General features: G+C 53.7%; 3 protein-coding genes across 4 annotated transcripts; 2 read left to right on the top strand and 1 right to left on the bottom strand.

Moving 5' to 3' along the window:
- Positions 1 to 1,834: 1,834 nt before the first annotated feature.
- Positions 1,835 to 9,513, top strand: SYNPO (synaptopodin). The gene is given in 7 exon segments (XM_019620320.1): positions 1,835 to 1,846; positions 2,341 to 2,431; positions 3,762 to 4,148; positions 4,151 to 4,908; positions 4,910 to 5,708; positions 5,711 to 6,129; positions 7,637 to 9,513. Coding segments are annotated over 7 exon segments (3,189 nt in total). The 3' UTR covers positions 8,360 to 9,513.
- Positions 9,514 to 9,612: 99 nt separating this feature from the next.
- Positions 9,613 to 15,845, top strand: MYOZ3 (myozenin 3). Of its 2 annotated transcripts, none has more exons than XM_010719147.3 (7): positions 9,613 to 9,877; positions 10,608 to 10,666; positions 10,758 to 10,912; positions 11,068 to 11,130; positions 11,238 to 11,382; positions 11,690 to 11,861; positions 13,778 to 15,845. In XM_010719147.3, exons 2-7 carry the CDS (start codon positions 10,636 to 10,638, stop codon positions 13,935 to 13,937), a joined length of 726 nt encoding a protein of 241 aa, XP_010717449.1. In that variant the 5' UTR covers positions 9,613 to 9,877; positions 10,608 to 10,635; the 3' UTR covers positions 13,938 to 15,845. The 2 variants fall into 2 exon arrangements, with proteins under 2 accessions (XP_010717449.1, XP_010717448.1); XM_010719146.3 differs by having other exon boundaries at positions 10,591 to 10,666.
- Positions 15,846 to 16,384: 539 nt separating this feature from the next.
- Positions 16,385 to 23,739, bottom strand: RBM22 (RNA binding motif protein 22). Its single transcript, XM_003210404.4, has 11 exons — positions 23,629 to 23,739; positions 23,209 to 23,262; positions 22,238 to 22,267; positions 21,129 to 21,261; positions 20,758 to 20,858; positions 20,388 to 20,560; positions 19,607 to 19,807; positions 18,927 to 19,091; positions 18,351 to 18,439; positions 17,737 to 17,868; positions 16,385 to 17,058 (listed from the first exon to the last, which is right to left on the bottom strand). Exons 1-11 carry the CDS (start codon positions 23,680 to 23,682, stop codon positions 16,928 to 16,930), a joined length of 1,263 nt encoding a protein of 420 aa, XP_003210452.1. The 5' UTR covers positions 23,683 to 23,739; the 3' UTR covers positions 16,385 to 16,927.
- Between the last annotated feature and the right edge of the window lie 105 nt (positions 23,740 to 23,844).

The raw sequence follows: 23,844 nt of genomic DNA, 5'->3' as shown, positions 1-23,844 counted from the left end.
GAGCGGGGTCATGAGGGTGAAGGGATCGGGGGGTGTTTGAGAGGGATGCGAGGAGCTGGGGCTGCGGGGAGCCGGGGGTGCCCGGCGCTGCGTGGTGCCGGGGGTGTTCCCTGCTGCGGAGCCGACTGGGGTGCGCTGCGCTGCATTTTGTCTCTATAGAAATGAGTCCCACGCGTGCCCGTCCCTGTGTCCTTGGGTTGGGGCGGCTGCGGGGTGGATCGCATCTCCCAGCTCTGCATCTCTCCTTTCATGCACCGTCCTCTCCACGGGCAAAGGAGACACCAGAGCAACCGCTTTGCCCCGGTCCCCTTCTTGCTCTGCCTTGGGCACAAGCGGTACCCGATGGTGTTCCCGGTGGTCCCCATACCAACCCCCTTCTCCTCTTTCCCTCCACTGGGAGATGGCAGCCCTATGGCTTGCTGCCCCACGCTTGTGGGGTGATTTTAGGTAGAAGTGGGGCAAGTTCGGGTGCTGAGGGCCAGGCACAGCCAAGGCACGGCTGGGAGCCAGGAGCAGCACAGGGCAGCGGGGAGAAACCAGCTCCAAATCCAGCAAAGCCCTCATGGACGGAGCACAGGGAGAACTTGCAAGCGAATCGAATTTTCTCGCTGTGCCAGATTTTGTTGCTGGCAGAGGAGAGGCCCCGTGCTCTGATCCTGCCTGGCAGCACAGTGCTGCTCCACCGCTCAGGGATCTTGGGGTCTGTAGGGCCAGCACTGATGGAAACTTCATGGAGTTTTTATACCAGGAGTGCTGGAAGCTGGGAATGAGGCAGAAAATTGTCGTGTTTTTATCTCTCCATGTCAATTGTTCCTAGCCAGCCAGACTGCCTGCCTGCGCTACCCTTCTTGTTTTCCTGGCAGCAGATTATTTGGGATAACTGAGAGCTGGAGGGAAGAACAGACTGAAATGTGTGCATTTGTGTGCTCTGCAAAAAGCCCCGCACAGCTGTAGTTCAGGCAGAGGGCCAGCTGGCTTCCCTGCCCCAAACCTGCTCCGTGTCCAAAGCCCTCAGCATTTGGGTGCAAACAGCAGGTTCCCCATCCCCAGCACTGCCTAGGGGCAGCTGTGGGTCTGTGCAAAGGTGGTGGAATTGAGGTTTGTCATTTTTCTCTTGGCCTTGGATGCCCCTCAGCTCCATAGGGCCGGTGGTGGGCATGAGGTGACATCTTCTGTGATGCACCTGAGCATCCTCTGTGAGCTGGGAGTGGGGCTGAGATGCAATTCCCCCATCTCTACCAGGACATCTCATTGTCACACCCAGACCTGCACAGGGACACCTCCCACCTCACTGTCTTCCGTCACTGCTGTGTAATTCCACGGATGTGTTTCACCCTTCATCCCTGTGCGAGGAGAACCAGTGTTGGCATGGAGAGTTGAGTTGGAAGGAGAGCTTTTCCCACCTGGCCAGGAAGGGAGGACAACAGAAATGCCTTTCATCACACTCATCAACCTCACTCTGGAGGAGAGAGGAGAGAGCAGAGGGCAGGCTGACAGATTGGAAAGAGGCTGTTAAACCCTGCGTTTTGGGGCTGTTGCTGGAAATGTAAGGCCTATATAGGTCAATAGGTGTACATAGATACAGGTCTATATCTATAGGTAGAGAGCTACAGGCTTCTCTGGCCAAGGTAAAGTGCACTGCACTGAAGTGATGCTCAAGGTGCCCATGTGGCTGGTTGCACACACAGTGATGCTGCACCTCCTTCTGCAGGATGACGGGGCTCAGGGACGTCCCTGCCGTGGGGTCAGAGTGCTGGCGGGGCTGATTCATTGCTCTTGGAAGAGCCTGGGACACTCAGGGGCAGGAGACGTTTCCTTCCCAAACGGCAGCCCGATGGCGAGTGGCGTGGGAAGGAAGGAAGAGCCACTCAGCCCTTGGAGCTGAGCTTTGGCCGGGGCTCCATCGGTGGCCAGAAGCCGGTTCTGTGCAGGACCACCGTCTGTGAGGTCCCAGTGCTGGGTGTGGGGCTCAGCCGGCGATTAGCCCGAGCCAGGACATCCCTGGCCAGAGGCCGAGTCATCCCTCCAGCTCCGAGGACACCCCCACAGCCCCTCGGTGGCTATTAAAAGGCAGTAGCAAGAAGGAGAGGCTCCAGAACAGCTCTGCTGAGATCTTTGCTTCATAGGCGGCCCCGGCCTCCAAGGATGCTTGGGTCGGAGCGTGAAATGAGCAGACATCTGGAGCCTGCGGCTTGTTTCCCAACAGCTCCTCAGCCCCGTTTCCCCACTTCTCTACGGTGAGGGCAGTGGAGGAGCGGGAGCCGCGGGGCTGGCGGCCCTCCAGGCAGCCTGGCCACAGGAAGCCGCTTCCCCGCTCTGTGCCGCCGCCAAAGCAAATAGAAATGTCGCATTCAACAATGCCTGCTGCGGACGGGGAGAGCTGGAACGCCCGCTGCGGATGGGCTCATCGCTTCCAGGAGGGTTTGCAATGGTATTTCTGCCTTTTTCTCCTCTTGGCACAACTAAATCCCACTGCTAGGCTGCCCTAAAGCTTGGCGCATCCATCCTTCTCCTCTCTGGTTGGTTCCTCCAGGCCGGCAGAGATGAGCGGGTCAAATGGCTGCAAACATCCTACAGATGTGACTACAAGAGATGGGCGGATGGGATGGAGGATGATGGGGAGGGGATGCCCAGCTCGCAGGAGCTTTCTTACCCCACCACGAGCTCTCTGGAAGGATTTGGCTTAGTCATTCATCCTTTCCTTCGCTGGTAGGCTGAACCATCGCTTAAAATATCCTGGAAGGCTCCCAAGCAGCACAGAAGGCAAGAAAATGAAAAACACATGAAGGGAAGGGGAGTGGACGCTGCCTGCGCCCAGAGGAGCTGGGATCGGCCACCCACCTCTGTCCGGGTGTGGATGGGGCCCTCATGGCAGCATTCCTGGGCACGATGCATGGACCCTTAGTGAGGAAGGGCGCTGGGGGCTGTTTGGTGGCACTGCCCTTCCCAGTGGCCATGGGCGTTTCAGGGCACGCTCATAGGAAATGGCTCACCCCGAGAAAATGTGTTCCCGGCAGCTCCACATCCTCTCGGTGTTTGGGAAGGGCTTTGGCCCTGACCTTTTGGCCAGAGCTGGAGGAGCCCGGCGGCTCTCGGAAGACTTTCAGCGCAGTTAGCAGACACGCTGCCGGCCGCTTTTAGCACTTTTATAGGCTCCGAAGGAATGGGGCTGGCGCGTTGCTGCGGGCTGCGTGTCGGGTCGGGATCCTGCCCAGCTCCTGTCGGCTGCTGCCATCTCGTGTTGCTGCACACGTACGTGCCGGGTTCATACACACCGGTCCTATGGCAAAGTGATGAGGCCGGGTTCGCTCTCCTGCATTTGTGGGGCTGTGCATCATCATGTGGGGAGAGGGCTGGGGGGACGCTTTCCCTGCCCCATGTGTGTTTGAGCCAGGGGCTGAAATCCTGCGAGCTGCAACCTGAAACCTCCTGAAGCCTTTTGAGAAATTCCTTTCCAATACGGTCACTGGGATCAGCGTGCAGAGCCCGGGGAGATAAACTGTCCTGGGGAGTGAGACGCAGGGATGCTCCCCTCTGCCCTGCTGGGTGGGAGGAGTGGTCACATCTGCCCCACGGTGGCTGTCTTCTGAGCTTCAGGGGTTACTCCTAGCAGGAATATGCCTATGCAGCACTAGGCAGCACACCCAGCTGCAACAAGGCTGGGCTGGAGGGGAAGCATCCCTGGGTTGGGGGTGCTGGGGGCACTCCAAGGAGGGGCTGAGCCCTGCTAACCCTCGCTCCTCTCCTCTCTCCTCACTCAGGTCTCTCCCGCAGCTCCAGCCTCTCTGAGAAGGAGCTGAAAGAGGCAAAAGCACGGAGCCGCAGGATCGTGGCACAGCTCACCACGGCACCCAGCCCCAGCTCTAAGGGCGTGCTGCTCTTCCACCGCCGCAGGCAGCGCATCGACGGGCTCACTGGGACTGGCACGGGGCATGGCACGGGGCTGCCGCTGAGCCTGGGGACACAGCGAGGGGACATGGAGACGGGCGAGGGGCACGGCAGCCAGGGGACGCTGGGGGAGAAGGAGGACGTGGCGTCTCACCAGGAGTCCCCTACTGAGGCTCAGCAAGTCCCATTGAGTATCTACCTGAAGGAGAACATGGCACTGGCTGCTGCCAATGGTGTGCACAAGGAGAAGGTGGAAAGCGAAGTGGAGGGGTCCAGGGGACACAGGACAGCTTGGAGACAAGAGTGGTCACTCCTGTCCCACCAGAGAGCGTGTGCATTCCCAAGCAGAAGAATGGTGAGGTGCCCAGTGTGCCTGTAGCGACAGTCAGTGCACCCACGGGGACAGCCAGCACATCCTTAGGGATGGCCAGCATGGCCCTAGGGACAGCTGGCACACCTCTGGGGACAGACAGTGTGTCCATGGGGACAGCCACCACGCCTGTGGTGACAGCCAACATGACCGTGAGGAGAGCTAGCACGCCCATAGGGATGGCTAGTACACCTGTGGTGACAGCTAGTGCACCCATGGTGACAGCCAGCGTACCTACTGGTGTGGCAATGGCCAACACAGCCATGGTGACAGCCAGTGCGCCCATGGTGTCAGCCAACATAACCACAGGGACACCCAGCGTCCCCATGGTGACAGCCAGTACTCCCACTGGGACAGCCAGCATGCCCGTAGGGACGGCCAGCACACATATAGTGACAACCAGTGTGCCAATGGGGACAGCCAGCACACCCATGGTGGCAACCAACACACCGATGAGGATGGCCGACGCAGCCGTGGGAATGGCCAATGCAACCTTGGGGACAGCAAGTCCGCCCATGGTGACATCCAGTGCACCCGTGGTGACATCCAACATACCCACAGTGACGGCCAGCACACCCCCAGGGACAGCTGCCCCAGCCACGCAGGCACAGAGCGGGGCTCAGGGCAGGCAGTACTACGAGGTCCACCCTCAACCCCTGGGCCAAACCCAAACCGGTGAAGAACCGCACGGCGCGGCCGTTTGGCACCCAGACACCCCCCGGGCTGAGCCAGCCCCCGGAGCGAGCCCCTGGTGCCGAGCCCCCACCACCCACCTATGCAGAGACGCTGGGCAGCCCACCCCCGCTCAGCAGGGTCCGCTCGCCCCCCACCTACTCGGCCCTGTACCCCCCTGGGGAGCAGAAGGCACTGCCAGGCCCCGGTTATGGGCTGGCGGCAGTGGTCCCCTTGCCCAAAACGGGCATCCTGGAGGAGTCGGCGGCACGTAGGGGCCACAAGAAGTCCATGTTCACCTTTGTTGAGAAGCCCAAGTTGGGTCCCAACCCCGACCTGCTGGATTTGGTGCAGAGCGCAGACATCAGGAAGAAGCAGAAGGAGCATGGAGAGCCCGGTGCGGAGGACGAGCCCTTTGCTTTAGGGGCTGAAGCTGCCAACTTTGTCCCCACCGGCGCATCCAGGCCTGTGCAGGCCCTCCCGGTGCCCGATGATGCCCCAGCATGGTCCTCCTGTCTCAAGTCCCCCATGGTGAAGCCGAAGCCGAAGCCGCAGCCCAGCCACAACCTGAGCGAAGCCAGAGGGAAGGGGGCTGAGCTCTTTGCCCGCCGGCAGTCCCGCATGGAGAAGTTCATCATCGAGGCTCCCTCCCGGCCTGAGCTGCTGCGCTCCCCATCGCCCACCATGTCGCTGCCTCCCTCCTGGAAGTACGATGCCAACGCTTGCCTGTCACCCATGGTCTCCAGACACCCCACCAGGAGCCCCTCCCGGCCCTCCAAAACCCCCCTGCCTCTCTCTACGGCAACAACCCGATGGAGAATGAAGTGGAGCTCTCCAAGCACCAGCCCTACCAGCTTCAGCCTTCGCTCTTCATCCTCTCCCCATCCAAAGCTCCAGCGAGGTCCATGCCTCCACCCAGACCCTCACCTCCTAGCTCTTACTCCTACCCACAGCACACCTCCTGCCCCACCTCCCCGCTGCCTCCGTCCCCCATCTGGCAACCTCCCACCACACACGGGGCCGCTTCCAGCCTTTTCCCCAGTGCCACCGGGGCTGTGCCCATGACTCACGGTGCCGGAGGCGGTGGTGCAGAGCTGCTGCTGGCATCGCCGTGCCACGGGCGCTCCCCTCGAGCCAAGGGTGGCTTCCAGGCACCTCGACCCTCCTACTCCACCAGGAACGCAGGGATTGAGCCACAGGTGTGGAAGCCTTCTTTTTACTACAAGTAGAGAGCGAACGCGGGCAGATGTTGGGCTCCCCTCCAGCTGGCCAAACCCTCGAGCATTGCCCAGGGGAGGGTGCAAAAAGCCAAACCGACCTGTAAAAGGGGGACGAAAAAATGAAAGACAAAATGAAGTAGCGCAGTGGCTCCAGAGCCCAACCCTAGGGCAGTGCTATGGGGTGAGGACCCAGTGCTGAGCTGCAGTGGGGCAGTGGGAGCTGTGCGTCTGTGCCGAATGGGGCCGAGTCTGCAAAGCAAAATGCATGGACAGGAGCACGGCTGACCCGCAGCACCTCCGTGGCTTTCTCTCTTCTCTTGCCTGGAAACTTTATGGAGCACTCTGGCTCTTCCTCGTTCCTTTTCTCGCCTTCTCCACTTCCAGATCTCCGTACCAAAGCGTGGCCAAGGGGACATTCTGCCCTCCCACCGCACTGTGCCTGCTCCTGTCTCTTCTGCTGCACCTTTGGGATCTGTCTCTATTTGCTCCCACACCACAGAGAGAAGCCTCCTCCCCACCATGCAGGTGGCACTGGGGTTACGCTGTGGTCCCTGTACATCCCAGTGCTCCCTTGTCTTCCTCCAGTCCAGAGGGGTGATTTGTTGCTTAGACTGATGCTGCTGTGCTGTGCCAGGCTCTCAGCTGCTCTGCCTGATCCAGCCTGGCAGCAGCCAGCTGACAAATGCTGCTGCAGCTGGGCAGCTCAGTGCTGGAGTGGGCTGCTAGCAGGGCTGGCACAGCCAGGAGATGAGGGACTGCATGGGCAGGGCTCAGTGCTGGAGCTTTGGATGCATCTCCAGGCCTGACAGCTAAAGCTCTGACCGTGGGATGCACCAGCAGATGTGCCCCTTGCCCAGATGCTGGCTTCCTCACATCCAATGGGCACGTGCCAGACCCATCCTGCATAGCAGGAGGATGAAGTTGGGGCAGGGAGGTGCCTGGTGGAGACAGGGAGTACCACGGGTTCTTGCTGCTCTCTGCATTAACAAGTTGCCTTTCAACTGTGCTTTTATTTCTCCTGCATTTTTCCCCCTTCCTCTTTCTCAATACACTCACATGCACTATCAAACCTGTCTTTTCTCTTTCCTGCTGGCTCAGGAGGAGCTGTGGGGTGGCAAAGCTTGGCACCGTGGGCTCTGGTGAATCAGCACACAGTGAGACCCTGGATCATGCATGGAAACAGATGATCTTTAAGGTCCCTTCCAACCCAAGCCATTCTGTGATTCTGTATTTGGGTAAGAGTGATAGACTGCGGCTTGGCCTCCCTCTGTGGGCCAATAAGGGCCCCATCTACATGGGCAGTGGCAGCAGCGCAGGGCAGAGATGTCCCCACGTGCCCACACCAATGGAACTTTGCATCTGTCTCCAAAAAAAGCCCCTTGGGAGGGAACATTAGAGTTGCTCCCCTCTCACCCCTATTCCCCATCACCACTGTTAGGTCTCCAAGCAGCGTCGGGGGACACTAACGCGCTCTCTGTCCCCGCAGGAAAGGCGGCCGTCCCTCCCCGCCTCGCCCACCTGGACCCCACGGCTGGCGCGGCACCAGGGCAGCCAGGACGGCTGGGCCAGCCCCGTCTCGGTGCCCGAGCTGGAGCAGGGGCCGCCCCGGTCCCCGCCCTGGAGCGAGCGCTCTCTGTCCCCGCAGCGGCAGGACGCCGAGCCCCGCGCCAGCCGCCAGATGCAAGCGCGGCTCGCCAGGAACATCATCAACGCAGCCCGCAGGAAGAGCTCCTCTCCCAAACCCCTGGGGCCGGATGGCTCCCGGCCCTTCACCCCCCCGGCCGTGGTTCCCCCCGGTTTGCCGCAGGGGTGCAAAGCCGCTGCCTCGCAGCGTGCCCGCAGCGTGCTGGCTGCGCCGGGCAGCCCCTCGCCGTCGCACAAATCGCCCCTAACAGAGGGGCCCTGTGCCTCCCCCGGGGTGTCCCGAGCCACCTGGGCAGAGAGCCGCCGGCTCCTGCTGCCACCCAGCCCGGCCGGGCCGTCCCCCACCCCAAAGAGCCCTTTGCCATCGCCGGTGGTGGGCGCACGCTCTCCGGCCAAGCGCTACAGCTCCCGGTCCCCGACGGACTCGGACGTCTCCATCGATTCCGAAGATTCGGGAACCAAGAGCCCGGGCATCCACAGCTTCAACCTGTGTCCGCGGGGCTGGAGCGGGAGCCTGAGGCTGAAAGCGGGGGGGCTACCGTCGGGGGCCCCCTGCACCTCCTAGAGCAGCCCCAGCTACGCACACCGCTTGGGGACGGGCAGCCCCCGCGGTGCTACCCGTGGGATGGGTGACAACGCCCTCGGTGCTGGTCCCCAGGCAGGGAGAGGCTCTGGGCTGGGGGTGGCTCCATCCCTATCAATGCATCTCCGGGGTCAGCCACCTCCTGCCCGCCCACAGCCCCGTGGCCCAGAGCTATTTTTACCACCCTAACCTTTCGGGGCAGGACTGCGTGCTCAGCACTGGGCACAGGGCGGCTGGCAGTGGGACCATCCCTGTGCACAGTGCTGGGGGGGCACAGCCCGCCACCCCATGGCTCAGCTTTCTGGGGGTGGCACAGCATGGTTGGGGCACCCTGCCCAGCCCTGCTTGGCAGCCCGGCTGCTTTCAATTGAAACCAGATTTGGGGGGAGGAGAAGTGAATATTTTATCCTCCCCACCTCCAAACCTTCCTCGCTTTTATGTTTTTTTCTTTTTTACTTTTGATCCCCTCCTGAAGGAATGTCTCCTAAATTCTTCCCTTGTGATAACAAAGATATCCAGAGTTATTTATTGCCATGCCAAGGGGACCATGGACATGTTGCTTCCCACTGCCCAGGTAGAGGGGGCCAGCGCCAACCCCTGTCATTGTCCCCATCCCTGTCCCCATTGAGGGACATGGTAGGGACGGAGGGTAGTGCGCAGGGGGGAGATGAGGGCATGCAGAAAGCAGCAGTGCAGGTTGCAGAGGGCTGGGAGGAGGTCTGGATGCAAGTGTGAGGGTCTGGGGACAGGTCGGTGCCTATATGGGAGCTCCCTGCAAAAGGCTGAGCTCCTTGGTGCACAGCAGCAATGGTAAGTGATGGGGGGTGATGGGGAGAGGGGGCAACGTTATGGGCACAGTTATAGGGCAGAGCCTGGGGAGTGAGGCAGGGAAAGAGAAGGCGGCAACTTCAGCGAACCGGGAGGGTGCAGCCCTGACACCAGCGAGAGCAGCAAAGGAAAAGGGGGGTGGTACCAGGGCACGGTGCCTCTTAGGGGAGCCCCTGTCCCCCTATCCCTTCCCCTGGGACACACTGTGGTAGCAAGCATCTTTGTCCCCTGGGTTCTGCAGCCACCGCGCCCCGCCTGCGCCACGCACATGTATTGCCAGCTCAGAAATAAACTGCCGCTATCCCACCCGCCTGCCTGCCTGCTTCCGACCGTCCCCAGGTGCCTGGGTGCATGCAGTCGCCTCCTGCTCACGGCCACCACCCCTGCCTGGGGGTCTGTCCCCAAGGGTCAGCCCCGCTCAGTGCTGGGGTGGCACCATCCCTGTCCCCGAGGGTCAGCCCCGCTCCGCCCCTTTCTCAGCCAGAAATAACTGTTGCTCCGCAGCCGGACCTCGGCATCCCGGCCAAAGCCCAGCACGGGGCAAGCTGCAGAAGCTCAGGGTGCCAGCTGGGGCCACCCAACACTGCTGGCTGAAGCCACACTGTGTCTTTGTGCACAGCGCAACCACAGGGCATCCTCAGCTCCTGCTACCACAAGGAATCCTCTGGCCAGGTAGGGGATTGAGGTGCCGCGCTCGGGCCAAGGGACGGGTGGGTGCGACAAGGATCGAGGACAGCCCAGCCTCGGGGTCCTGGTGTGGTCCCCCTAATGGGACGCAGACAGGGCCAGGAAAAGGTTTGCAGAGGAATGAGCTGTTCCCTGTTCCTCCATGCTGCTGCCAGCTGAGGATGGGCAACGTCGGAGCCAGAGCTGGCAAAGAACCACGTGCCATGCACCACGCAGCCACAGCCTGGGGGGACCCGGAGCTGCCCAGGACTCCTAGGGGAAGGTGACAGCCTGAATCCCCACTCACCACACAGGCTGGGCTCCTCGGTTCCTCGCCCTGAGGGGTCAGAGTTGCAGCTCCTGCGGCCAGCAGCTGAAAATAGCTCTGCTGAGGCGAAGGGTGGGAGCAGCCAGGTCCCACAGTACTGCTCCCAGTGGGGCTCAGGGGTAAGGACGCCTTGCTGCAGGCAGTGCTGGGCATATTTCTGCCCTAAAGGAAGACAAAAAGGAAATCAGACACAGGATGACTCCAGGCTTCCCAAGGGGGTTCTGGTTGCGGTGAGAGGGAGGGGTGACAGACGCAAAGATTGGGCTGGGCACACAAAAACGCAGCTCTACTCACATGTAGGGCATCCCCGGGGCTCTGAGCATTTCCAGTGCTGCTGAGGGGAGCAGCTTCCCATGCCCAGCCATCACCCAGGGCCACCTTTCTCTTGCAGTCATTCTCATCCCACAGCTCTGCCCCAGGAGTGTGGCAGCAGGCGATGACCGTCATGAAACCGGATCCTGGAGATGGTAAGCAGAGGACACACACACTGCCAACCCCGATAGCAACCCCCATCCTCACAACAAGGTCCTCATCTGTGCTCACCCCTCACATCCTCAGCACCCCAGCTGGACCTGGGCAAGAAGGTGAGCACACCACAGGATGTGATGCTGGAGGAGCTCTCCCTGAGCACCAACCGTGGCTCTCAGCTCTTCCAGCAGCGGCAGAAGCGGATGCAGCGCTTTGTTTTCGAGCACCCCAGTGGTTACAGGAAGGTGTGTGCCTGGCTCCGGGTGGGGTGGTGTCCCCCACCTCTTGCAGCCTTTGCAGGAGGTGGCTCAGTGGGCTGGGTGCACAGCGTGGTCCAGCATCCCACTCACAGCAAGGGGATGGCAGCACAGCTTTGAGCCCCGTCCTCTCTTTCTTGCAGCCCCCAGGGCCGGCTGGCTCACATGGCACCGAGAGAGGAGAAGGAGCAGCCAACGAGTGGACAGTGAGTAGATAGCATCAAAGATAGCATCAAAGTGTTCCTGCTTGCATCCCTCGCTCCCTCATTTTGGGCAGCTGGGCAGGCTGAGCCCCCAACCCTTTCGCCCACAGGTTGGGAATGCTGAGGGCCAGCAGAGTTTTCACTCCGAGCTGCATGTGGCAGTATCACCCCATGGTGGGCCTCCCGAGGTGCCCAAGAAGACAGAAAAAGTCTTGCACATGATCAAAGTCCTCAATCCAGATTCTCTGGCGCCAGGTAAGCTTGCATCCCAGATCTGACCCAGTTGTGATCTCCATGCAGTGCTATAGGGCAGGTGGGCAGTGCATCACAGTCTGTCCCTCAGAAGATGTGATTTGAGTGCTGTGCTTTCCCTTCCCTCCCTCCCTGCCCATGGAGGACAGCCCCCACCCAGGAGTGAAGGGGTCCTCCTCATCCCAGATATTCCACAAGCTCTGCACGTGCCCTGGAGTCTGCAGAAAGCCAGTGTTGCCACACAGCCCCAGGATGTATGGATATATAAATATAGCAGTGTTTTTATACGTATGTAACCCCCTCCCCACAGGGTACTCAACCCCTCTCAAAGAGGTGCCCCCAGAGAAGTTCAATGTCACCGCCATTCCCAAGGGCTACCGCTCCCCGTGGCATGGGCACGTGGGTGACAAGGACAAGGATGTGGGCAGTGAGAACCGGCTGCCCATGAAACTCCCACATGGGGATTTCGTAAACTTCAACAGGTAAGGCTGGCCGAGGTGTGGGCAACCCCCAGCCTGGGGCACCTCCATCCATCCATCCATCCATCCATCCATCCATCCATCCATCCATCCATCCATCCATCCATCCTATCGGGTACCCTCAGGGACACCTGCTGAAGCTTGAAGGGCTTGTTCTCATTCCTGGAGAAGGGTACTCTGATGTTCTCTGTCAGACTGGGTGGAGGAGTGGCACAGGCAGCACCAAATCTCCCTCCTAATTTTCTTAAGGTAGCCAAACAGCTGCTGGAAGCACAGGGGTGCAAAGGTTAATCTCCTCACAAGGTGCTAAGAGGTCACCAGCTCCTTTCCAAACACCTGTTTGGGACAGAAGGCTCCAGGCATGCTGCTGGTGGCTCAGCCTGGCAAGCTCTGTGCTCTGTAGCTGCTTCCAGCAAAGCTCAGCTGCTGTGTCCCCTGCGTGCCTCCCAGTTACACCAGGGGCAAGGTTAGCACCTGGAATGGGCACTGCCAAGGAAAAACTACCAGGAAAGGCATTTGGTGGCCATTCAGGTGGTAGAAGCAGCCCACAGCTTCCCAGCTATTCACCTCCAGTGCTGTGGTGCAGTAACAGCAGGGAGCTGCTGTAAACACTTGGCTCTTTCCTTTCAGCATTTACCCATCTTCCTGCCTCAGTATTTATTTACGGACAGAGACTCGAGCAAGGGCATGTTTCTGAATGATGCTTTACCCTGCACTTCTCCCCTCTCACACGCTGCCTTTCTATTTAAAGCCTTGAACTGTTATTTAATACAGATTGATGCTAATTTAACACCAAGCCTCTCACCACCTCCTCTAATTCTTCACTGAGGCATGAAGATTCAAGAGCCAATCTGCTTTCAACTTGGGCTTGTCATGATCTTCCAAGCTGTTGGCTTTTAAATCACTTCTCAGTTCATCAAATACCAAACTGCAGAAAAACATGCTTTTTGGAACAGAGCAGCCAGCGAGAAGCCAGCAGCCTGGCCTAGAGCTTGGTGAATCCCAGCACAGCTCACATGTGTCACAGGGCAAGGCAAAGTTCACCATCTCAACAGCAACTGCTTTAAAGCAGACTGATTTCTTCTCAGCTTTCATGCTGTGAAGCACGGACCTTCAGCCAGCTTGCTGAAGTTTGCTACCTTAAGAGAGAGTGAAAACAAAGCTCTGAAAGTGACTCTCTTCATGGGACAGGGACAGCTTCCGACCAGCCTCTCAGTTACCTTTCCCCTCTTATTTCTCCCTAGGACGCTGTTGCAAAACAGTGTCACGTTGCTGATGTTCACCCAAAGCAAACAGTCCCAGCTCTGCCTTATTGATAGATGAGCCCCAGCGTGGCTTTCCAAACCCAACATTCTTGGCTTTCTGGGGGCTGGCACTGCTCACCCCGCTCCCTTTCGACATTTCTCCAGAAGGGATGACAGCTCTTTGCCCCTGCACTGCTCCTCCTGTTAGTCATAGCTCGAGAGCTGTCCCAGAAGGCGAGGTGGAACAAGGGCCAGGAGAAAGCCATTTGCCTGAACATGTGCTAGAGCAATCAGGAGGCGGCATGAGGAGCCTCAGCCCCTGCAGAACACATTAGCTGTGAACAAGCTGCTCTCTGTAGTCCAGAGGGTCTCTCTTAATCTAATCCCTTTTCACATCTCATGAAAACAGACTGGTAAAGGCACTAGCAGGCTGCCTCCCTGCCCGGTACAGCCATGAGCACTCGCACACCAAGAAGCACTACCCTGGCCTGCCCAAACTTGAGTGCAGCTTCACTCTGTACACTGCTGAGCAAGCAGAGTGTGAGGGATCCTGGGAAGCCACTGCTGTACTGCTGGGCTTGTTGAATTAAGGCTCCCAGACCTGCTTTATGCGTTGCTTTCAGAACACGCACACCATCTATATGCTGTGCTAATTCACCCTTTCTTGTGCCACAGGACTCCCACCCCGTTTGACAAAGCCCAGCTCAGCGACCTCTTCTACGTGCCCCCTGCCGAACTGGACCTGAGCATTCTGGAGGTGATCTCCCGCAGACCCAACTTCAACAGAGTCCCTCAAGGCTGGGCACGAGTTCTGCCTGAGAGTGATGAGCTGTAGCACCCACGCTCCCTTCCCCATCGCCACGGATGCTTTTCTCGCTAGAGTGAACCGTACTTTGCACAGCAGGGGAGAGGGGCTGAAATCTTCCTGCCTGGCACTTGGTGAAAGTCAAGCTAGTGGTCTCGTGTTGTCATTCTTTTCTATGGGATTTGAACAAGCTCAAGTCTGGGACCATTTTGAATTCTCCCCACGCCAGTCACCGTCACAAGGACGTTTAGTGCTAAGCTGAGCAGCCAAGTTCTCATCGCTGATGCAAGGAGATCCCTGCGAGCTCCCATCACCGTCACCACACAAAAATCCTGAACAGGCTGTTCTCTCCCCCGTGCTTTGGAAAATGGCAGGACCACCAGCTGCAACGCACCGAGCAGCCTCACTGCTTGCTGACACACAAGAGCTGCTCTGACAGGTGGTGTCTTTGCAGAGAAATTCCATCGTAAGGACAACTCTTCATCTGCCGTTCTGCTCAGGACCGCGAGAGGAGGCGAGCGCTGACAAACACAGCAGAACAAGTCACCAGAGGCACTGGCATGTTAAATGCAGTTACGTGGGGCTTGGCTGGACAGCAAAAGCAAATGATGAACCGGTGACCTGCTTGTTTACCAACACACGTACAGCACAGCCTGGAGACGAGGAAAAGGTCAAGAGTTGGAAATTTGCGCCTTTTCCTTAAGATAACACCTTAGCTACGGGTGTTATTTTCTTCTCCTTCCTCCTGTCTGCATGCCTTAAGATCAACTTAAGTTCTTCAATCAACTTCTGTCAGCTTGGCCTCATACAGCTGGTGAGTAAGGATCAGGCCCTGCTGGACTAGGCACACTGCAGAGCTGCACGGGTCACAGATCTGAATGCTACTGCCAGGGTGTCTGAGTAGCTCCAGCATCCATGGGGAGGAACAGCAGCACAGCTGTGCCCCTACAGCAACCCTGGGCCTCTCCATAATGTATCAGCAGTGAGGATTTGACTACAGGAACTTTTCCAGCAGTGACAGGCAGTGGGACATGCAGCTAACAGTACCCAGCACAGCCATCCAGAGCACCTGAAAAGTCCTGCTGAGCGCCAACAAAAAGCTGTAATGCTTTCTACAACTGCTTTTGTCAAGTTCTTAATGTCACCTTTATTTAACCCTGTGATAAAAGGAGCATTGGGATAAAAGTGGTTTTTTTTCCTACACCGTGGTTAAACCAGACAAGTAAATTTTGGTGTAAAATGCAGCTAACAGCTGCCTCACTTATAAAATATATTTTTGATCCTATACAGATGGATGCGTAGAGGAAATCCCAAACAAGAGTTCTGCTGCAGCAACACATCATACAGGCAGGAAACTTGCATTTCTGTTTTTCCCACAGAAGCACAAGGGGATAAGCAAACGGGACGAAAAAACGTCTATTCCTTTAACATTATAAACTCACAATGCACAACTTCTGGCCTGTTCTAAACCCACCTCTCTTCCCTTTTTCCATCAGCTGAACAAAATGCTTACCTCTGAGGATTTGGTTAGAAAATAAATTAATTGCCATCATGTAAAGCTTGATCGAGTTCTGTCTGCAGTGCTCATGGGCCCTCACTGGAACCCTGGGGCCAGAGCAGCAGCAGCAGGCAGTGCAGCCCTCCTGACCCACCAACATGCCCCAGCCTCCCCCAGCACTGCCTTGGGCTGCCTCTCAGCTGATGAGCCCCGAAGTCCTGACCTCTGCCCAAAGCTCAGCCCTTTCTCCAGGGAAGTGCAGGCTGTGCCCCAGCTGTGCCTCTATCAGCAGAATCAGTGCCCAGTGCCACTGGGTGCTACAGGTCAGTATGGAGAACTAGAAGTGTATTCACTGTTACAGCACACTCTGTAGCTGCTTTGGTGGCAGTTGAATAAAATCAAAGTCCTCAGGCACCCTGCTCCAGGGTCAAAGCAAAGTACTGAAAAATTCACATATTTTAATGTATTTTTTTTTTTTAAACAAGCAAACGAGGCTTCAGAACAGGTCCCATCGTGTTTTGCTTTACAGAGAAATGTCCACAGATCCATTACAAGCAGCAGACATACATATCATCTTAAAATTCTCTAGCCATGTGCCCATACATCTTATTCAACTGCAGGCTCCATGGAAGACACAGTTGCTCCTAGACAAATGCTATGACTGCAGGAAAAAAGAAAAGAAGGGTTTCATGTCCTATCAAATCAGAAACATACTGTATCCATCTCACAGTTCAAGACTGCGTCTAAAACCCTTAGAAGCCTGAAACATGCTCTGAAAATACACAGGACAAGTTTGCAGCTGTACTTTGCTGCTGACAGCTGCAGGGGGTGCAGAAGCCCAACCTCTGGGGACCTTCATTAGGTTAAAAGTGCTCACCTGTCACTTCAGGTCACACCTGCACTACCAGCAGGCTGCTTGCTGCTTATCTTGCTCAGGACACATAGGATTAGAAATAATGCACCAAAAGCTTCTTAAGTGAAAAAAAAAAAGGAAGCAATTCTGTGGCACTTGTAAGGCAAAGCCATGAGTTTGGCACATGTGATTAGCTTGTTTTTCAGCTCTTATTCTGTCCTGGCTTAATACTACATGATTAATACCTAATTAGAATAACAAGTCATTACTTAACTGACGTAGAGAAGTCTCATCACGTTTGAACAGTCCATAATGTTCAGACTGAAGATACCAAATGGGCTTGAAAAGGGTTTGGTCTGGTTTTTCCAGAAGTTTATTTCAAAAGTGTGCAAATGGGATACACTAACAGCACTGTAATTCTGGTACATCTGATCCCCAGACCCACCTGACAGTCCTTTCTGCCCCCCTCCCACCCCACCCTATACACTAAATGAAAGATCCGGGATGTCTTAACGATCTGATTAGCTAACAGTGACACAGAGCTCAGCTTGCCCAGTGTCTGCAAGCAGGGAAATAAGGCTCCTCTAGTTCACCCACAGCTCAACATACGGCACTACCATGGTAACTAGAAAATAACATTTAGTTAAATGACAAGGGTGGCACGACGTGCTAGGGGCTGCTGTGCTTTCCTGCGTGGGCACCCATCCTCTGGGGATCTTGAGATGGGTAGTGAATGGGGCCTGGGGCTCTCATGAAGGGAGGCGGTGGCCCCATGGCGTGGAACATGTGTGGTCCAAAACCTGCAGAAAAAAAAGTTGTCACGTTCAGACAAAGCAACAGAACACTGAGTGTGGACTTACTGCTGTTTGAATGTAGTGATGGAAAACACCTGGCTAACCGCTGCATGTCAGAGAGTCCCACGATTCCTCAAGTCTTCAAAACCCCTCCTCTCTTTTCAGTAAAGCTGGGAGCAATCCTTAAACAATACGCATCCTTAGTCACAGATAAAAGCTGGTGGGGGACTGGCACGTGTGTCTAAGGTCAATCTAAATTGTTTTCTACTCAGCTGTGGAGCAACTACGTCCACAAGGCACGATGCCCCACAAAAAGACTTGTCTTCAGACAGATACAGACACAGCCAAACACAGGCTGGCATTCAACCAGCTGCAGAATTACCCTTTGATGTTCAGGTTAATGCACCATGTACACAGTCAGCAAATACCCTGAGTAGATCCGAATACCAGTAACAGAGATCTCTGACATGCCTGAAAATTTGAAAGTGAATACATACCACAACAGGCAGCTCAGTTTAATCAAACTGTGCTGACAGCTCATTTCATACAATTGTTTTAGATTGCATGATCAGGGATGAGGAAAATCAGTGTTACAGTCCAACTGAGCAAGAAGGACTACATCTCTAGCCCTCCGTGCTGGAACACCAATTTACACATCTTCATTTGAAGAGGAGAATTAAGTACCTGGAGGTGGTGGTGGAGCAATGCCAGGAGGTGGTGGCAGGGCAATGTTAACCACGGCTGGAGGGCCACTTGGAGGTAGATTGAAGTAATTTGCAGAAGCCTCTTCTTCTGCAGCTGGAGGTGGTGGGAGGGCTGCAGGATACGACAACAAAAACTAAACACACTGTGGTTATGGAAATCCCAAATACTCAAGCAAGAGCTGCAGAAGCATCTTCCTTCAGGGAGGAGAAACAATCAGTGTGCCCTTGTGGAAGAACTGCTGAACACCCCCCCATTTTTATCCACCAGAAGCCAGCTTTGTTTTTTTCCTTCACACAACACTCAACTAATTACAAAAACATGAATCAAGCTTTGAACAGTCTGTGCTACCAGTATCTTGGAGCCGAGTAACTTTAATTCACCCATCACATGAACAACCTTTTTTTCAGCAAGAATTTGCTTCTAGACAAAGCTCACTTCCCATTCCAGATCGATCTGCCGCAAACCTACTGTCAGTAACTGCTTTGGGCTCACCAGTGCCTCTACTGCCCTGAGCTGATATTGCTTGCAGAGGTTTAACTCCAGCCCTTCCCATGGAGGCAGGTCAGCTTCAGGGATGAAAACTACTCCCTTACCTCCGGGAAGTCCTGGAACTGGCTCCAGCTTTATCCCGGATTCTGTAGTACCTTCCTTGTCCTTCTCTTTACCTCTTGCTGCCTGGGACCTAAAAAACGGACAAAAGTTTGAGGACAAGGATGAGAAAAGGCAAGGTAAGGAGATACACTGCGATAGTTTCACATTTCATCAATTAGATCCACTGCTGCAGGCCAGAAATGAACAAAAATTACTCAGAGGTGGCTGGAACCAAATATGCAAATACTGTTTACAAGACGTAAAAAGGAAGCACAACCACAGAAACTCATCTGTGACCTTCAACCAGCAAACTCCCTACGCAGCTTGTGTTATCTCGAACCCAGATCCTATTGCTGGGGAAAAAAAGAAGAAAAAAAAAAACAGACTGTAAGAGAACTCCAGCTATGTAACAGCTCATTACCTACTTCAACTTAACAGCCAATCCAGCTCTCAAGATTACATAAACTAAATAAAGATCCACATAGTTCTGTCTATTTGAGAATCAAGCCCCTGAGGACAGCATACACACGGCAACTGAGAAAGTGATAATGTGTCTCCACGTCACTCCCAGTACTCACCTTCCCCATTTGACATTGAGCCTGCGACCGTTGACAATGAGCTTGTTGAAGGATTTCTCAGCAGCCACTTCTGCAGCTTGCCGGGTGGCAAACTGGATGAAAGCACACTGTTGCCTCTGCACTACTGTTATTGTCCGGATCTCCCCAAACTGGTAGAAGTGATTTCTGCATGGAGGATAAGAGAGTATGAAGCCCTTTTCCTCTTGGCCACAGAATACACAGCAGTTAAATGTGATAAAATAGGTATGTTTGGATCCTTTCCTTTCTCCATCACCAGTTCGGAGCAGTGAGTACAAACCAAGCCACTTGCTCTTCCTTGTAGTTATGGAACAATAAAATAAACACTTTAGCATAGGATAAGGGTTAGAGCTTTTCTCAGCAGCTAACTAGAGAGAAAATATGGAATTTGTTGTAAGAAGTGTTAACGCATTATCCCCAAGAACTCAGAAAGATGACTCATCTTTAAGATTTCTCTCTTAATCAAAGCTCTTGAAATGTGCTTGTTTATTTGTTCTCCAACAAGCTGGCACTCCTCTGCACTTGCCCACGAACAAGTTCCCCATTAAAGAAAACTGAAAGCCAGTTTCCCCCCCCCACACCCCCCCTTGAAGGACAGATTTCCTCCCCTGAAGATGAGAAATACCAAAGCATAAAGCATACAAGCAAATGCACCAACACACCTGAGATCTGATTCAGTGATAGTATCTCCAAGCCCTCCAACATACAGCGTAGTGATAGTCTTATCATCAGGAGGGTCCAGTCGAGGCATGGTCGATGCTCGTTTCAGAAGCTTATCAGCTACAGGATCATTAATTCCGTAGTAACGATCTTTGATATTCTGATCAGCCAGAGGATCGTCTGGATCCGTAGGTTTCTCATGCCTGAGGTTCAGCAAACAAAGTGTTTCTTAATGCCCGTCGCAGCTGCAGCTTACATGACTTCATCCACTACTTTCCCCTCTAAACACCATCTGGTTGCTTATATGCTTAACCCTGCTCACAGAAAGATGTCAAACTGGAGCAAAAAGCCCGAAGAAGTCAGACCGGGGCTACCAACATGCTATTGGCAGAACTGCCTGGAGTTCAGAATGAATGGCACTTCTGACAGCCAAGCATTCAATACTACAAAACATAAGAGCTGGATTTCAAATGGCCTCTTGTTCAAATACAAAGACCTCTGATTGTGGGGACTGACGCCACGATGGGAAGAAATGAACTGTGCAAGAGAAGAGCTGCAGTCACTGCTTTGGCAAAACACTACAAACCTACGCAGCAAATCCCTCACAAATGAGCCTGTCACAACAAAGATTTATTCGGATGCTGCACGCCACCTTACTGCAAATTTCACAGCTCCAATCACAGTGTTGCACCTCCTGCCCACTGCAGCACTTCCTGTTCTTCAGTCCCTAAGGGGAGGCGTATCTGACCACGGCGAACAGAAATACTTAAGATGTGTGTGTACCTGTAAGGACATTCTTCTCCTCTCTTGCATTCCCCTTTTACCCAGAAGGAACAGATGTGAGGACGATTACGTTTATAGTAAGGAGTGGTCCGTGCCAGCTTCAGCAGCATGTCACTGGTAGAAGTAGCTTTTCCTAGTGCACCAACTGGTCTAGTGCCATCAGAGTTGGCTATCTACACAGCAATTAAAAGGCAGACAAGTTATTATAAATACACACACACAATACTGACAAGTAATGCAGAATGAAAACAAACACATGATTTTAAGATGACGTAGGTCATTCTTTTTCAGAGAAAGTGTGTTTGACCCCCCTTCCCTCCCCTGTACACATCCATACACAGAGATCATAATCATAATGACACTTTCTTACCTCTCGTTCCATGTTCTGGGTGTAGTACTCTTTATTGACATCAGATTTAGGCATTTCATCCTTAAGGGACAGTCCTGCATCCCGGACTTGAATAGGCAAACCTAGAATTAAACAAACAAAAAACCCTATGAAGCACAAGCTGAAAGAGCAAAAAAATAATTACAACAACTCAGGTTAAGCAGAGATAATTTGTCTCCTGCTCAAGCACATCAAGCTGCCCCTGAATCTCAGAAGAGATCAGATCACAAAGACTTGCTCTACTTAAAGTCTGGAAACAACTACTCCAATTTAATGCACAGATTTAAAGAAGCTTTCACTTCAGAAGCAAGCAGAAGTGCTGCTTCTCTCAGCTGACCCTTTTTGGTACACACCATATTCCAGGTCAAGCAGACAGGTTTGACAGACATTCTTCAACTTGCTGCAGGTCTGGCACACTTCTGTTTTCTTGAAACGCATACGGACACCAGGACACCAGCGAAACACTGTGAAAGGCCTGGCACAAATCTGAAAGACAGAAAGCAGACAACTGAGCTGCTATCACACCACAGCCAAGATGCCATTTTGAGTTTTACATTTCCATGCAGGAACTCAAACACGTCCAGCCTCATTGAAGTCTTAAGCAAAGTTCTAGGCAAAAAAGTTCAAGAGTTCAGGATAATGCTGATTGCTATTTGCTGCCTTACTGTGACAGGAGAAAGCTTTTGGAAGGTCTGGGGAAAGTCTGGAGTTATTAAAGTAACCTGAATGCTGAAAGCAGATCTACTCAATGGAAGGAATTCATTTTTTATTCCAGATGACGTCAGCATGGAGCTATTAGAGATGAATTACCAATTATGTGTAAATGGAGAGGTCGCTGAAATAGCAGCAAGCCCAGTGAGAGCTTACTGACACAAAAAGTACTGCCCTCTATGTTATGTGTTGGAGAAATGCATCTGCTTCTGCTGCACATATATTTGAGGAACAGAAGCAAGATCTCAACACGTACCTCGTCCCTGCCTCAGGTGACAACTGATAAAAGGGGCAGAGGGACAACTCACGTCAAGAAAACACTAAATAATTCTTGCTCTCTCAGATACAAACCTGTCTTACTTCGTACAATGGCTAACACAAATTATTATATTAAATTATTATTAGGCAAAAAATAACAGATTCACAGCAAAACCTAAACTCCAGTTACTTCTGCATCACATAGCAGTAAAAACAAACTTGCAGCAGAAAATATGAAATACTTTAGCAAAATCTAATAATTTTCATAAGCGTGAGCAAATCTTAACTCTGTTAGCAGTAATTTTACAATTCAAGAATAACTAGCAGAGAAGATGATATACCTAAAATTTCATGTAGTTATGTACATGTTAAGCTCTTAGCCAAGATAAACACTTTCATGAAGGCAGCAGATGTTTTAAAAAACATTAAACACACATTACTCCCAGATGTGCACCAATTTAGAAGCTCGTTCTTCAAAAGACAAGGAACATACCTTGCATTCTTTTCCATATTTCTCTTTGGTCTGAAATATAATAAATAAATAGAAAAGAAAATATGAAATATCAAAATATCATTAGTGAATGATGAAATGTCATCACTGAACTTATAGCACAGTGTTCCTGTTCTTATCATACTGCATTTAGACTCGCTCACCTCTACTTTTGGTGCTTAAGCAGAATCTCTCTTGCCTGGCAAACAGGACCAAAAAAAAATCTAAGAAACTCTCAACCTATTTTTGTTTTACAAGCACTCATTAAAACAAAGTATTATGAGCTCCACCTCACATACCAAAGAAAAACAATCGTGAAACAGATTATTAATACTATTTTTAATTGAAATGATGTAAGTGCATAAAAGAAACACACCAAAACAAAGCATTTTTTAAATATCTATACGGACTATAAAGTCACGTTCCATAAAAATATAACAGCTCTCAGCAAACTTGGAGAAAGGAAACGCAAGGCAAAGATAATCTAAAGGTACGCCCTATGTAACTGGACTGAGCTCTGAGAAAAGCAGCATAGAATGGCCTGACTCATCCTGGACGTATTAAACCATGGTCAACAAAGCGGGATTTAAATTACTGTCAGCAGCCTTTGTAAGACGGTTCTAGCTCCTTTTCATGTTATGCAGGTTTTAGAGATTGTGCTCATCCATTTAATATTTCTTCCCACGTCACATGATTTACTGGTACCAAAGCTTTATTGGTATTTCCTGCACTCCAGACATCAGACTGTGACATCCTGCTCAGCTTTTTGACTGAGTTATTGTCACCTGCACCAACCACCACGATGTGATGCACTTAACAAAGGCATGAACTAAACCCTGCAGTGCACCACCAACGAGCCAGGAGTGCATGTCCTCAGCATCCCCTCCTGCACCCAAGCTTGCTTGAGCCCTCAAAACCGAACAGTTCTACAGCCATCAGCACCCAACGAAGGACACAAGGCCACCAGCACATACCATGCGAATGTATGGGTTTTCTCCAAGACACGTCTGGCACAGAATAGGGAAGTCCTAAGCAGAGAAAAAGAAAGAAAACGTGCACCGAGCAATCAAATCATCACAACGGCACCGGAATCACCCTCTGCGCTCACCCTGCCGAGGGAACCCAGCCTGACTTAGCGAGGTGCTCACAGGACCGGCGCACAGGAGCCATGTGAGAAGCCGCAACGCACGCCCTTATGGCTGAAGGACCGCAGCAGGCCAGCCGCTCCTGTTCTCACCGCCCACCTTACACACACACCCAACCCAAAGGACGTTCTCGAGGCCCGCGCTCCCCAGCTCTGCATCAGAAGCCACCCTCGGCCCTAGGGGGCCCATCGCGTCGCCCCGGCCCTGCCCGTAGTCCCCAGCCCCACAGCACGGTCCCCCCGGGCTCACCGCATCCTCCCAGTTCTGCCGGTTGTAAGTGTTGGAGCCCAGCGACGTCGACATGGCGGCCCCGCGCCGCTCCGCCTCGATCCCGGCAGGCGGTGGGACCCGGAAGTGACGTCACTTCCGCTAGCGACGTGCGGGCGCGGGAGAAGCGGTGGGGGCGCTCTAGGCACTGCCAACCATAGAGATGAGCCAGCGCGGAGGAATTGGTAGGAGCGAACG

Source organism: Meleagris gallopavo, chromosome 15 (genome assembly GCF_000146605.3).
Source record: "Meleagris gallopavo isolate NT-WF06-2002-E0010 breed Aviagen turkey brand Nicholas breeding stock chromosome 15, Turkey_5.1, whole genome shotgun sequence".
Lineage (NCBI taxonomy): Eukaryota > Metazoa > Chordata > Aves > Galliformes > Phasianidae > Meleagris > Meleagris gallopavo.
The sequence above is the reverse complement of the archived record's forward strand: the minus strand, read 5'-3'. Positions and strand labels throughout refer to the sequence as shown.

Coding starts and splice junctions, on each gene's coding strand:
- RBM22 (XM_003210404.4), bottom strand. CDS start 23,682: ATGTCGACGTCGCTGGGCTCCAACACTTACAACCGGCAGAACTGGGAG. Junction 23,263..23,628: donor GGCAGAACTGGGAGGATGCG/GTGAGCCCGGGG, acceptor TTCTCTGCTTAG/GACTTCCCTATTCTGTGCCA. Junction 22,268..23,208: donor AAAACCCATACATTCGCATG/GTATGTGCTGGT, acceptor ATTATATTTCAG/ACCAAAGAGAAATATGGAAA.
- MYOZ3 (XM_010719147.3), top strand. CDS start 10,636: ATGACCGTCATGAAACCGGATCCTGGAGATG. Junction 10,913..11,067: donor ACCCCAGTGGTTACAGGAAG/GTGTGTGCCTGG, acceptor TCTTTCTTGCAG/CCCCCAGGGCCGGCTGGCTC. Junction 11,383..11,689: donor TCCAGATTCTCTGGCGCCAG/GTAAGCTTGCAT, acceptor CCCTCCCCACAG/GGTACTCAACCCCTCTCAAA.